A 14969-nucleotide genomic window follows, 5' to 3' on the forward strand; every position below is an offset into this window, starting at 1 on the left:
CGACCCATAGCGACAAGCAGGGTTACTAAACATAAATTAGTAGTTAGAATCTACCAGCTGCTCCGTGGAAGAAAGATGAGGCTTTTCGCTCCTGAAAAGATTTACAACCTTGGAAACCCCATATAGGGTCGCTATGAGTCAGCACCAACTCCAGGGCACACAACCACAACTGTGAAGGTACTGAAAATATAGTGCCTTGGGTCAGGTGCACCTTAGTCTTCAAACTGAAAGCTTTAGTCTTTAATACTTTAAAAGGTCTTGTACAACAGATTTGCCCAATGCAGTACATTGTATGATTTCTTGATTGTTATCTCCTTGAATATTGACTGTGGATCCAAGCAAAATGAAGTCGTTAACAACTTCAATCTTTTCTCCATTTACCATGATGTTATAAAATTGGAGACCTTCAGATAATGGGCTAGCACTTTTCGGTAACACACCCCTTCACTTTATAATGGGTGCACTGACACTAAACATAACCATTTTTAAATAGCCAAATGATTTCTCATAATCATTTAATCAGATGGTGATGGGGGTCAAGACCAGAAACCAGGTTTTCCAAGTTTCTTTACACTGCATTGCTTCTAAATATCTACAATGATTTGTATGACCTTTTTATATACTCAATGCTTACTGTCTTTTCTCTTGACAAGTTATTTTGTGTCCAGTGAGTAGTTCTCTATGATTAACAAGGCATATAAGACTCTGATTTGTGCAGCACAGGAGCTTCTCTAGTAATTTACATAATTCTTTTAAGAGCATGAATCTTCCTGACTATATATAAAGATGTTATGCTTTTGCAAGATAATCCTGATAGAGATATCCTGTTGAGACTACCCTTTAGTCTCACTCCTGTGAGAAGTGACTTCAGTTTTTCTTTGATAAAGTATATTCTAGATGTCTACTATAAATAATGTGAGAGAAAGCTGAAGCTCTCTGCTCCGGTTGCTAACAGTAGGAACTGACTCCCTGACACTTAACCACAACAATGTCATTAAGGAAGATAGAAGAACTGATGCACTTGAATTATGGTGTTAGCAAAGAACAGTGAATATATGGTGGACCGAACAAATCTGTCTTGGAAGAAGAATGCTGAAGAAGAATGCTTCTTAGAAGCGATAATGGTGAGACTTCATCTCAAGTATTTTGGCCAAATTATCAGAAGGGACCTGTTTCTGGAAAAGGACATCATGCTAGTTACGTAAAGCAGAGGGTCAGCAGAAAAAAAGGAAGATTCTCTATGAGATGGACTGACATAATGACTGTAGTAATGAGCTCAAACTAAGCAATGTTTGTGAAGATGGTGCAGGAGCAGACAGAGTTTGTTCCACTGCACAAAGTGTCACTATCGATTGTGACTGATTTGTGGGCACCTAATAGCATCATCATCTAGAACAGACTTGGGTGAAGGCGCTGAAGTGGGAAGACACAGCCCTTTGGTAGGGGCTCACCCTCCCTAGGGAGGCACTTACCCTCTACCACAAACTGAAAATGGCTCAGAAATTCCAGGTGACTCTTCATGTTAATTTCTTGTGCATTATCTCTGAGCCTTAAATAAAATCTCTTGCAAATATTCCACAAAAAACTTGAGTTCACATTTAGCAAGGCAACCAATCACAGCATGCCCTCCATGATGGTGTAAGTAGTAATTAGTGAGCAATTCCAAAAAGCAAGATAATACTGGTCAACAGGAATTAAGGTCACTAAATCCCAGTCACTTCTCCCCAGCAATGATGCTCCTTCCAGTCTCAAATTTAGAAGGTAATAGTAAATTAGGAGTTCTGGTGTGGCACTGTGGGTTAATTCCCTGGACTGCAAGTCGGTTTGAACCACAAGGTTGGTGGTTCAAGCTCACAAGCCACTCCTCGGAAACCCTATACAGGGTCGCTATGCGTTGGAACCAACTCCATGGCATTTAACAACTACAAGTTAGTAAATTAGCTCCCATAAGCAACTTTGACTTCCACTTTCCAAGAACTTCGTACATTCTATTACTTGTACTTGAACTTCTGTTCCTTTCCCTAAACATTTGTGCATAGGGCAAGCTCTTACTCATCACTCATCTTCGTTATTCATATTGTTACTGTTAAGTGCTATTGAATCGTTCTGACTCATTGCGACTCGTTTCGGGTTTCTGAGGCATGACTGGTGAGTTTGAACCATTGGCCTTGCGGTTCAAACCAACCTTATGGTCGAGTGCTTAGCTTACAGCGTCACACCAGGACTCTATTTCATATCAGACATCATCTTTTCAGGTCATTTTTTTCTGACACCACAGGTTACAAACTCTCTTCTCTTCGAAAATCTGCTTTAGAACAGGGTCTGTCTCTATTTGCAATGCTTAGCAGACAGTATCTAATATGTATGTACTAAATAAATGTCAATGAAATTCAACTTTTTTAAAAAAACTGGTTTTCCTTCAAACATATTCTTAAATTTAATACATGAGCAACGCAAAAACAAACCCAAGCTGCACAAATTTTCAGTGGATGGTCAGTCTTTTCCCCAATCCCATGCTGTCTGGCGACTGCACACAGAAATATTTAAGTTTATTACTCTGAGTTTTACATATCAGAAGAACATTATGCATAGATTTCTACACCTTGTTTTCACTTATGAAGATGGGCTTAGTATTTAAAAATTAAGAACAGGTCAGCGTCCCACAGCACCCTGACTTACTGTTTCCAACCTACAAATACTGCCATTTCACTGTCCATGCTTCCTCCCCAAACACTGGAGATACCATCTCCCATTCCCCTTGCAGTAAGGCTCCTGCATTTCCAGCACTTTTCACCAGTCCAGGGCGGGACCTGCACTGAACCCAACTTCTGCATTTCACCGCGAGGCCTGCGCCTTAACCGTTCGGCGGAAGGACGCGGAGTTCACGCGCACAGCAGTGACGAACCGAACGCCCTCCACAACCCCAACGTCTCGCTGCCGTCGGGTTCATCCGCTCAACCGTGCTGGGACGACCACCGCCTGGCCTGCCTGCTGCACTCGAAGAGGACAAGGAAGGAGGCGTGCAGCCGCCTCGGCTGCAGGCCGGCTGCGGCAGGGCGGGGCTCCGGGCGTGCGGAGCTCCAGCCGGGCAGGACGGGCGCGACCGGAGTACGGGGCTCCGCCCTTTTCCTCCGGCGGCGCCGACGGTTGCAGCACTTCCGGTCGGCGCGCGGCTAGGCGGAGGTGCCGCGGCGGCTGTTATTGTTCGGCTGGATTCGGCCGAGCTCTGTCTTGTCTTTCCTTTTCTAGTATCAGCTTGTCTCGCTTCCTCTCGACTCCTCACTCCCGGCAGCTGCAGGCGGCGGGAGGAGCCTGGCGTTTGGAGCGTGAGCGGCGCCGGAGTGAGGGGTGCGGAGGAGGAGCAGGAGCCGTGTGCCCTGGCACTGAACGGCCGCGGCCATGGCGTACGCCTATCTCTTCAAGTACATCATCATCGGAGATACGGGTGAGTATACGGGCTTCAGGCGGGCGGTTGTCAGTGGCCCCTGGACCCGGGTTGACGGAGAAACGGCGTCTGGTAATGGGCCGGCGCCGGCGCCGACGCCGCCCGGCGCTTCCCTCCTCCCTCCCGCCGCGTCGCTCCATTTCCGCAGTGCTGGAGCTGGTGACGTGGTCACTGCGAGGTGCCGCGGCCTGGCTAGGCCCGGTCTGCCGGCCTCCGCCCAGGGACCGCCGCCCCCAGGCCTGCAGCCGAGGCCGTTGCAGCCGTTTGCGAATCCGGGTTCGTGAAGCCTATGACAGGCGGGGCCCGGGCCGGAGCTGTCAGGACCCGGCCCAGAGGACTGTACCGCCACACCAAGGCCCCTCTCCTTGGGTCTGTTCGCGGTCTGGGAGACAGAGGGCAACAGAGGGGAGCAGAAGGTGATGAGGACAGATTTGGGTTTTCTGACGTACAAGAATCAGACGAGGCCTGGGCAAAGCACACCCTACCAGGTGTGGGACTGCCAGCTGGGTATAAGAGGAGGAAACCTGTTACAATAATAATAATAAATAATGATTTAACCATTTTTAGTACCCTCAACTCTCCCAAGATAGAATACGTCACATCTCATTACTTGATGACTGGGGAATCCCTTTGAGGTCATTAAAGTATAAAAGAGTATTGTCGACTTTTGCTATGTATAAACTGAAGTGATTTGTTAGTAACAGTCAGTGTTCTTTTCTGTTTGTGTGTGTAATTAAGTTCTGACAACCTAATTGTGATTTTTAAAATTTTTTGCATAAGTCAAGTCCAGGGTCACAGCTTCTAATTTTCAGGCGATTTCATGTCCATTTGAAACAGAGAGAAATCAGATTATTTTCACTTGCAATAACATCCTAGTTTAAACATAGAGGTTATGACTCTGGCTGCGAACCTTAAGGTCAGCAGTTCAAAATTACCAGCCGCTCTGCAGGAGGAAGATGAGGTTTTCTGCTTCCTTAAAGATTTACAGCCTTGGAAACCCTGTACGGGTCGCTATGGGTCGGAACCGACTCAACGGCACTTAACAACAACAACAACAACAACAACATATTTCACAGACAAGGAAAATTTCTTCCTCTTCCGCCCTCCCTCCCATCTCCTTATCACCACCATCTTAAAGGATTGTTTTTGGTTAGGAAAGCTTTTGACTTTGTCTTAGATGTAAATGCTAACTAACTAGCTGGGTTCTTAGGAGAAGTGCTGCTGAGGGGAAACTTGTTATTGAAGGTGACACAGAAAGGCCTTTTCAGAAAGTAAATTTAGATTGACTAGGGATTTTAAGTGCTGTCAAGTCGATTCCAACTTATAGCAACCTCGTAATAGGGTTTCTGAGGAGCAGTTGGTGGGTTTGAACGGCTGACCTGTGGTTCACAATCCAGTGCTCTCATCCTACAGTACCACATCTAAGTGGAAGCATGGTGGGTCTGTAGGATAAGCACTGGACTATTAACCACAAAGTTACCAGTTGTAGCCCAACCAGCTGCTTGGAGGGAGAAAGATGAGACTTTCTGCTCCTGAAAACATTTATAACCTCAAAATACCTACACAGGATTACTATGAGTCAGAACAAACTAAACGCACTTAACATTATCTGAGTTTTTGAAAATATGAGAATGTTAGTTCTGATTCATAGCGACCCTGTATAGGATTACTGAGGAGTGGCTGTGAGTTTGAACCACCAACCTTTACAGCTCAAATAGACCTTGCGGTCCAGTGCTTATCCTACAGCGCCACACCAGGACTCCATGTTGTTGTTGTTGTTAAGTGCCGTCGAGTCGGTTCCGACCCATAGCGACCCTGTACAGGGTTTCCGAGGGTGTAAATCTTTACGGGAGTAGAAAGCCTCATCTTTCTCCCTCCAAGCAACCAGGACTCCATATGTGTAGTTAACTCCATAAGTTTATTAATTTTTTTTTTTTTTGAATACTCTGTTCTGAATTATGTGATAGCTTACGTGGGAGGACTTCAGCTTCACGTTCATATGACGTTTCCTTACCATGGTTACAATCTCTTCCATGCATCATCTATCAACCAAAGGGTATATACCCTGCAAGCCTGCCCCCCGTCGTCCGCACACCGCCCCTCACTTCAGGTCCAAAGTCTCCAGCTGCTCCATCTCCCCACATTATCGTTGCCACCTCCATCCCTGGCATCACTGCTTTTCTGGGTAGGGTTCCATTCTCTGCTCTTCTCCTTTGATAGTCCCAGGGACCTCCACTCCTAGACTGTAAGGTTAATCACTCCCCTCCCTTTGCCCCAAAACATCTACTTTTACATTTCCAGCCCTTAAAATCAGTCCTGATAACAATTCACTGTTGTATCGCAGGAGACCTATCCGCATCTCCTTTCATCAGCCTTGACTAGGCAGAATGGATACTACTCGGTGGAGATTCTACCTTGCTCCACGCCCTCTGGATCTAGGTTCCCTCTTGAAAGCTTGTAAGTCAGTCACTTCTTGCCTCTGTAGGCCCCCGCCCCCCCCCCTCCCCATTCTGGGTAGCCAATGTCCAAGTTGCCCATCCCTAGCCTCTCAGTGTGTGGAGGAGGTGGGAATGATCCTTGCTGTGAAGATTTGTTCACTCTTTTGAGCTATTGCTTCCATAGGTGTATGTCAAGTTCATCAAATTGTATCAGATTATTCTTTTTTCCCTTCTTCTTTCTTCTCTTTGAGCTCTAATCCTCCAGCTGTTGAAGCCAGGTCAAGTGGGTATTATCTGCAAGTGTGGGTGTACTTATGCATGTGCCCTCTCTTATCAGCTGGACTCTTCACTCTCCACTCTAGTCCTCTGGCTATGTTGCTGACTCTGGGTCCAAGAGTCCCCTGGACTTGGCACACTGCTGGACAACCAGGTCTCCATCCGGGTCCACAGGAGTTTATTGAGCATTGTAGGACTTAGCTCACATCTTCATTGCTGTTTTTCCCTCACTTCCCCTTATCGCTGATGGACGTGGTCACCAATCAGAGCATGCATTCCTATTGAGCCTTAGTGTTAGAAGGGGGTTTGCCTTTAGGAGGACCCAACCACTTACCTTGATGTCTCCTGGGCAAGCCACTTGTTTGTTCTTGTGGTAATCCGTCGGCCTGCCAATATTGGTTTGTATTTTTCTTGTCAGTCTTTCTTTCAGGATGTATCTTCTGGTCTTCTGGCCACTCCAGGCAGGCCTGCTTGTCCTTTGAAGTGGACTTTTCCTCTCAGAAGGCTCTGGATGCTGTTCAGGATTCCATCTGTGATCTTGTGTAATGCAGAGGCTCTGCAGGAAGCTTCCTTCACTGGGCACGTTGTATTCCCCTTTTAAGTATTCCACAATCAGTTATAGGCAGAAGATGGACTTACAAACTTTATTTGGTGGTATTTCTGGCTATTCCTTTCTCTCCCCTCAGTGTCTTTTTTATAGCGTTATGAAAGGTGTACCAAGATTCAACAGACAGCCAAGCATCTTAACATTATTTCCCCCCTTTTCCCGTTCAAACCATGTCTCAATCTCTATATCCCAGAGCCCTGTTTTTCCAAGGTTTTGCATACATCATTATTTGCCTCTGTTCCACTTCAATTTCACATTCATCCTGTCGTATTTCATTTCATCGCAGTGATTAAAATCCCCTCCATGCCTCTCATATAACCAAAGGATATATACCCCACAGCCTTCCCCCCCCCCCCCCCCCCCCCGGCTGTCAGCAAACAGCTCCTCTCCCTCCCTGAGTCCCGTGTCCCCAGTCACTCCATCTGTCTTTGCCATCGTAGTCCCCCCACCATTTTGGGTCTTGGCCGTCGTGCTTCTCCCCCACCACCCCCACCCCAGGTATTTCAGTCAGTTATAGACTGGATCCGGGACCACATGTTTTCTGTTGTGATGCTTCTGGCTATTATCTCCTCTTCCCCCACCCCCAGTGTCTATTTCACAATGGTAGGCAAGGGAGACCAAGATTCAAAAGACGGCCCAGCATCCGAACATTATTTCTCTCTTTTCCTCCTTTGAAGCCATGTCTCAACCCCTGTATCCTGAAGCCCTGTTATTCCAGGGTTGTGCATACCTTGTCATTTAGCTCTGTCTCACCTATCCCATGTGAACTTGCCCAACCGTTCTGCCATTAGCCTTGTTCTTCTTTTAAGCTAACACTTTAAACAATCCCTTTCCCAAGCTTTCTTCCCCAGTTTGCTCCATTCTTTTCTAGTGTAGGGGCTTGCTGACTATAATCTAGTTCAAGTAAATTTCAGGGTGAAAATACATATCACGTCCCAAATACAAACTTTTGTTCAACTGATGAATTATTTTGGAACGTTGGTTTAGATTCAAAATCACTGACAAATGAGGTTCTGACAGTTATTTTCCTGTAGTGATGACTCTTTGAATGAATACAGCATGATGGTAGGGAAAACTTGTGTTGTTGTTAAGTGCCTTTCAAGTCTGTTCTGATTCATAGTGACCCTGTTTAGGGTTTCCAAGGAGCAACTGGTGGGTTTGAACTGCCGATCATATGGTTTGGAGTCCAGTGCTGATCCTACAGTGCCATACAAGGAGTTCATGGAGTAGATGGTGGGAAAGTAACCAGCAAAGGAATCTAGCTAGGAAGACTCGGGTAAAAGAGACCTGGGACAGAGTGGTGTCATGGAATCCAGTAGAACTGGCAGATTCCAGAGAGGAAATGACCAGTATCAGATGATAGCGGAAGTCAGGGACTCTTGGTTGAAATGATAGGAAATTGTTAATGCTCACCAGTGTTGGATTGAGACATGAATGAGAAAGTCAATTACAAAACATTGTTTAAATTACAGTTTTACTTCTATAAGCAAAACAAAGAAAGCATAGCAGAAATTTACAGATTTTTATATGTTGTTGTTAAGTGCTGTTGAGTCGATTCCAACCCATAGTGACCCTGTCTAGGGTTTCCAAGGAGCAGCTGGAGAGCTTGAACCACCAACCTTGCAGTTCAAACAACTTTACAGTCTGATTAGCCCACAGCAACATACCAAGACTCCACAAATTTTTAAATATATCATGTAAATAAATAAATAGGCAAAATACAGAGAGAGGATTAGGATTGTGTGTTTTAATCACAGAGTGGGTGCTGGTAAAATGTGGCTTTCTAAGTTGTAGGGTTTCCCTCTTTTTTTTCCTTTTTAAAACTTTAAACAAGATCTCATATAATATTGGTTCTTTCAAAGGAGAGATATTGGAGTGTAAGAACAGCCATATTTTAAGGCCAACTTACTGAACAGTTTTGAGAGTGAAAAGGAAGAAAAGAGTGGGAAATTTAGAGTTGGATGCAGGATCAGCGTGATGCATTAGTTGTGTGAATCTGTGTGTTTGTCTTTTAAGATAGGAGAAACGTGATGTTGTAAGGTTGAAGATACAGGAGAGAGGAGGAACAATTCTAGATCACATGGAGAAAAGTGGGATCTATAGTCTCTAGAGTATTAGAACTTTAAGAGGAGGAAGTTCTTTTCAAAGACTCAAACTTTTGAGATTTTTCTTAGAATAAGAACACATGGAATATTATTTAGGAAAAATAAGAAACCTAACCTCCAGAGATTTTGATTCACTGAATCTAAGATTTAGCTCCTTGTTGCATAAACAATAACAAGACACTAATCACTTTTTTTATATGTTGTTGTTGTTATGTGCCATGGAGTCGGTTCCAACTCATAGCGACCCTGTACATGGTTTCTGAGGCTGTAAATCTTTATGGGAGCAGAAAGTGTCATCTTTCTCCCGCAGAACAGTTGGTAGCTTCGAACTGCTGTCCTTGAGGTTCACAGCCCGATTTGTAACCACTACGCTACCTGAGCTCCTTACTTTATTATATGGGCAAGTTTATTTCTTAATCTATTTTCAGAAAACAAACATTGGAATACAAACTAGGGAAATCAGAGATAGAAAAATTCAACTACAGTTTCTTATTAGGATATATACACATAAAAGCATATATATAATTATAGTGACCCTGTGTAGGGTTTCCGAGGATTGGCTGATGAGGTTCGAACTACCAACCTCGTGGTTTAAACCGACCTTGTAGTCCAGTGCATTATTCTGCAACACTACACCAGGACTTCATTTATATACTCAGATGTATAAAATGTGTATGTATAGTTAAGTAGTTCTAAAGAATAAGTCAAACATTGGTATTAAGGAAATAGACATCTCCATCACATCTTTTCCCCAGAGGATTCCCCAGATTGAATTTGATGTTAATTCTTCCCATGCTTTTTTTCTTAGTTTTATTACTTATGTATCCATGAATTCTATTTAGTTTTGCCTATTTTTAGATGTGCTTATTAGCTAAAAAGCAAATAAGAGAGCTAAAATATACCTGAAACATCTTTTAATCTCCTTAGAATTTAGATGATATGCTACTGTTATATTTTTGTTTTATACATGTTATTTGTAGTTAGTCTTCTAATATTTTTGATTGTCCTTTTCCTATCCCAGTTTCTTTGCTTCTTCCATCCCTCCAATATTTCCATTTCTCCTGAGCATTTATATTGAACCATAGAAGCTGTTGGCTTGCTATTCTCTTTTTTCCCTTTCTTACCTTTCTTGCCTCATGAACCAACCACCTCATCGTCTCAGATATTGCTCCACTTCCTTCTTAGCACCTTTGTTCTTTTGGCCATACTCCACTCCTGCTTTTACTCCAGTATGAAATTAATTTTCTCTTTATCTTCCTCATTCCTACCCACTCTCTTTTTATCTCTTCAGCTTTCTTCCTCTTGCAGTAGTCAGTAACTTTGCCCTTTTATTTGAGCAGATCCTAATTTTGCCAACTCACCTGTTTCCCCCTCTCTCTCTTGTCCTGCTGTGCTCACTTCATTTTATCATTGTGTGCTTATCTTCAGTATGTGAGGTTCTTTTTTCTACAAAAAGCACTGCCAATTATAAACATTGAAATCTATGAGAAATGGAATTCAGCTGTACTGCCTTGCTTTTCTGCGTATAGATTTCCACCTGTGATGGGACATACTCTTACCACTTTTCCATTGCTCAATTTAGTAGAAAATACTTGCATTTCCTTTCTCTGACAGGTTTCTGCTTTACACAGGTTCCAGCTTCCACAGGTTTTATGGTACTGTCCTTTCTAACTACTATTTTCTACATGAAACTTTGTCATTTGGTTTTATTATCCTCAGTCTTAGGATTTCCAAGAAGCAGCTGAAGAGCTTTAATGTCCCACCTTGCAGTCCAGTGCTTATCCTATAAAACCACATCCTTTTTAATCCTGCAGTGTTTCTCAACTCAAACTGCTTATCCTCAGAGACTGTTTTAGTAGATCTACAGTGAGTCCATCCTGGTGTGGCACTATAGGGTAAGCACTGGACTGAAGGTCTGGTTTGAACTGTAAGGTCTGCAGTTCAAATCTTCCAGATGCTCCTCAGAAACCATATACAGGGTCGCTATGAGTCAGAATCAACTCAGTGGCTCTGATCAATAATGAACAACAATGATTCATGCAAATCAAAAAAATTTTAAAGTATCATATGTAGTTGTAGTGCTATAACAGTCAGTAATGGGCCCTTTTTAAAGTATTAAAGAGCAGAGATGTCAGCTTGAGGACTAAGGTGCACCTGACCCAAGCCATGGTATTTTCAATAACCTCATATGGATGCGAAAGCTGGACTGTTAATAAGGAAGAAAGTAGAAGAATTGATGCCTTTGAGTTGTGGTGTTGGAAGAGAATACTGAAAGTGCCATGGACTTCCAAAAGAACCAATAGATCTGTTTTGGAAGAAGTGCAACCAGAGTGTTCCTTGGAGGCCAAGATGGCTAGGCTTCGTCTCTCCTACTTTGGACACATTGTCCGGAGAGAACAGTCGCTGGAGAAGGATGTCATGCTGGGTAAGGTGGAGGGTCAGAGAAAAAGAGGAAGACCCCCAACAAGATGGATCAGCCAGGTGACATCATTGATGGCGTCAAGTGTGGCGGCGGTAGTGAGGTTGGCCCAGGATCGGACATTGTTTCGTTCTGCTGTGCATGGGGTCGCTATGAGTCGGTTCCGACTCGATGGCACTTAACAACAATGACAACAATGGGCCCTTTTGCCTGAAGTTTTCTAGAATTGATTTTTTTTTTTTTTTTTTTTGGCATTTTATTTGAATACTCCTTAAGGTATATCTAGGCTGAATTTATATGGACGTTTTCACATTAGCTTTGTGTCAATGACACACTGTGTCAATGTGGTAGATTCTCATGAGAAGTCCTGCATGCTTTCTGTCATTACACACTGTATCAAAAACTTGTCTTTTACTTTTTCAACAAATTTGTTGTTGTTGTTACGTGCCGTTGAGTCGGTTCCGACCCATAGCGACCCTGAACAGGGTTTCCAAGGCTGTAAATCTTAACATAAAGCCTCATCTTTCTCCCGCAGAGCAACTGGTAGTTTTGAACTGCTGACCTTGTGGTTCGCAGCCTGATTCGTAACCAGTACACTTATATGTAGTTACTATTTTACAGATGAAGAGACTGAGCTGTGCTGTTTGGAGCAAATTCTTGTAGTAAGTGTAGAGAGCAAAGACTAGGGCTGTGTGACTCTAGGGCCATGCCCTTACTTGGCTGAACTGTATGCTTTCCCCTTTACCCTTCCTGCTATGTTTTATTGTTTATAGCTATGATATAACTCATTACTTTTCTCCCAGTTCTCCCTTCAAAAATTCCCATTTTCAGCTATAGCTGAGAGTTAACTGTGTTTCTGGCCAAATCTAAGGGAGAAAAGAAGAATGCAAATATTAATCTATGCAAGCTGCAGTGAGCTCCTTGAAAACAGAGCCATGTTTTAGCAAAGGAGAAATGTGTGCTAGGTTGGCTCTGCTGGATAGGCTACATGTTGTTGTTAGGTGCCATAGAGTTGGTCCTGACTCATTCATAACCACACTGTGAACAACAGAATGAGATACTGCTGGGTCCTGTGCCATCATCATAGTTGTTGCATTGATCTATTTCTTAAAAACTAACTTTCTTCCTTGGTTCAAAAAGGATTTAAGGCAACTTATAAAGTTTCTCAGCTTCTTTTTAAAATGTCGAATGAGAGAGAGAGGGTGTGATCAATTTCTATTTCTATCCTCGAAAACTACCACAAACTTAACAGCTTGTAAAACACAAGTTATTATTTAACAGTTATCTAGCAGTGTTTTAGTTCAGAAATCTGACATGGTCTCACTAGGCAAAAATCAAGATTTCAGCAGGGTCACATTCCATTCTGGAGGGTTTTTACTCATTCAGGTTATTGGCAGAGTACATTTCTTACAGTTTTAACACTGAGATTCCTTGTCAGTTCCCAGCTTCTGGAGTCTACCCGTCTTTTGACACCCACTGTCTCTTGGCCCCTTCCTCTTTCTTCAAGACCTGCATTCCGCATCAAGTCCTCTTGTCATGCCTCTTTGATTCTGGTCATTTTTTTATCTCTGACAGAAGCTGGGAAAGGTTCTCTACTTTTAAGGATTCATATGATTGGATTGGGCTTAACTTACATCATCAGGATAATCTCCCCATCTCAAAGTCTATAATTGTAATCACATCTGTAAAGTCATGTTAGAGAACACCGGGGATTAAGGTGTGGACATCTTTGGGGGCCATCGTTTGCTCACCACAGAGTACTAAGGGGCAATTGGTAGAAAAAATAAGATGAAATCAGAAGCAACATTAATAGTTGAAGTTTATGTCGTTAGTTATGTATACCTTTTTAAAGTCAGCATTGTGTTTTTGTGCGCCAAGCAGTGCATAGAGAGAAATCTGCTCATTTACATTCATTAACACCTTCTGGGTAGATTGTAATGTATGGGATCACTATATGTTAGAGTAAAACTGCACTATAGAGTTTTCTTGACTATAGTCTTTACAGAAAGATACCTTGGTGGCACTGTAGGATAATCACTGGATGGTCTCAGTTCAAAACTTCCAGAAGTTCGTGGGAGAAAGATGAGGTTTTCTGCTCCTGTAGCCTTGGAAACCCTAAATTGTTGTTGTGGTAAATGCTTTCGAGTTGTTTCCGACTCATAGCAACCCTGTTTAGGGTTTTCAAGGAGTAGCTGGTATGTTTGAACTGCCAACCTTGTGTTTCACAGTCCAGTACTGATCCTACAACAGCATGCCTGGAGTCCTGTACAGGATCGCAATTAGTTGGAATCGATTCGATGGCAGTGGGTGTGGTTTGTTTTTGGAATCTTTACAGAAGCAGATCACCATTCCCTTCTTCTGTGGCACTGATAGATGGATTTCATCCACCAGGCTTTAGATTGAAGAAATGCAAACCTTTTCACATCTATTATTTAGAACAAACAAAAAAACAAGTATGCATATTAATATACTTGATTACTTTTAATACAGAATCTTGAAAGAAATTTCTCGTTGGTCCTCTTACAAAAGCTGCTGTATAATGTAATAAAATGAGGAATATACAGAGGGTTTCATAGGGCATTTTCTCTTAATGCCACCAGTGCTTGAATCTGAACTGCAAATACATGCACAGATGAGGGAAAGGGAAGACTAATTGTGATAACATAGAGGTGCTGTTAAGTGCTGTCAAGTCACTTATGACTCAGCAGTCCTGAACAGGGTTTCCTGTTCCGACTGTTGGGTTTGAAACTACCAACCTTGTGATTACCAGTCCAGTGCTTATACTACAGCGCCACACAAGGTCTCCTTCATACAGCTAGTAACTTTACAGAAAGTAAACTTAACAGAAGTATATCTTTTGCAGAAACCATGTAGGAGCCAAGTCTGACTTCCTCTGGCTTCACATACGGAAGAAAATCCAAACTCAAAATCAGCCCAAGGCTGATTCCTATGATGTCGAGGTCAGACATGCCTCCACCCTGCAACCATCTTTACCCTATTCTGGCACCAACCATCCCTCCCGCAGCACTTTGCTTTGCATCTGAGTTCAATAATCCATTGCAATGACCACACAGAACACATAGCAGTACTCACCATTGTAGTGTTTATTAGTGATATAAATGGTACAATTCAGGATCAGAAACAACTCAGGATGCAGCAGTTCTCAAGTCAAGAACACCTCTTCTCTGCCATCCTTTAGGCATGTCTCACTCGTCTTCAGCCTCCTAGCCATGTGATCCCTTGGCCTCAGCTCTGCTTGGGCAAGTGTTACCGAGCTCTTTTAGCCAATGTGCAAATGCTTGAGAGGTAAACTAGCCGCCTTCCCATAGTCACTCAGTTTTACCAGTCTGTGGGCTGGGAAGCCCGCAGCTGCTCAGTCTTCCCATGCTGCTGCCTTTGCCACCACCTTTGATGTCTATCCCCTCTTTTCTAGATAGTGATCTCATGGCCCCCTCATGCTCTTCTTTCTTGATGGTCCTGGGATAATCTGTTCCTGGCTCCTTTTAAACCTAGTGGGATGGCAAAACTAACCAATACTGGCCTTAGAGTCCTGTATACCTTATTTGCATGGTCCCACCCAGTCACTTAAGGAGCTCTGGTAGCGTAGTGGTTACGAATCGGGCTGCGAACCTTAAGGTCAGCGGTTCGAAACTACCAGCCGCTCCACGGGAGAAAGATG

At 43.3% G+C, this 14969-nt stretch overlaps 1 protein-coding gene across 1 annotated transcript in view; it reads left to right on the top strand.

Annotated features, from left to right (window-relative positions):
- Positions 1–3215: 3215 nt before the first annotated feature.
- Positions 3216–14969, top strand: part of LOC102822923 (ras-related protein Rab-2A-like) — a 214380-nt gene continuing 202626 nt past the window's right edge. Inside the window, exon 1 of the mRNA XM_006874044.1 lies at positions 3216–3445. Coding sequence (XP_006874106.1) covers positions 3400–3445 — 46 coding nt within the window. The 5' untranslated portion in view covers positions 3216–3399. The remainder of the gene's footprint in view (positions 3446–14969) is intronic.

The sequence above is a fragment of the Chrysochloris asiatica genome, unplaced genomic scaffold (assembly GCF_000296735.1).
Source record: "Chrysochloris asiatica unplaced genomic scaffold, ChrAsi1.0 scaffold00259, whole genome shotgun sequence".
Lineage (NCBI taxonomy): Eukaryota > Metazoa > Chordata > Mammalia > Afrosoricida > Chrysochloridae > Chrysochloris > Chrysochloris asiatica.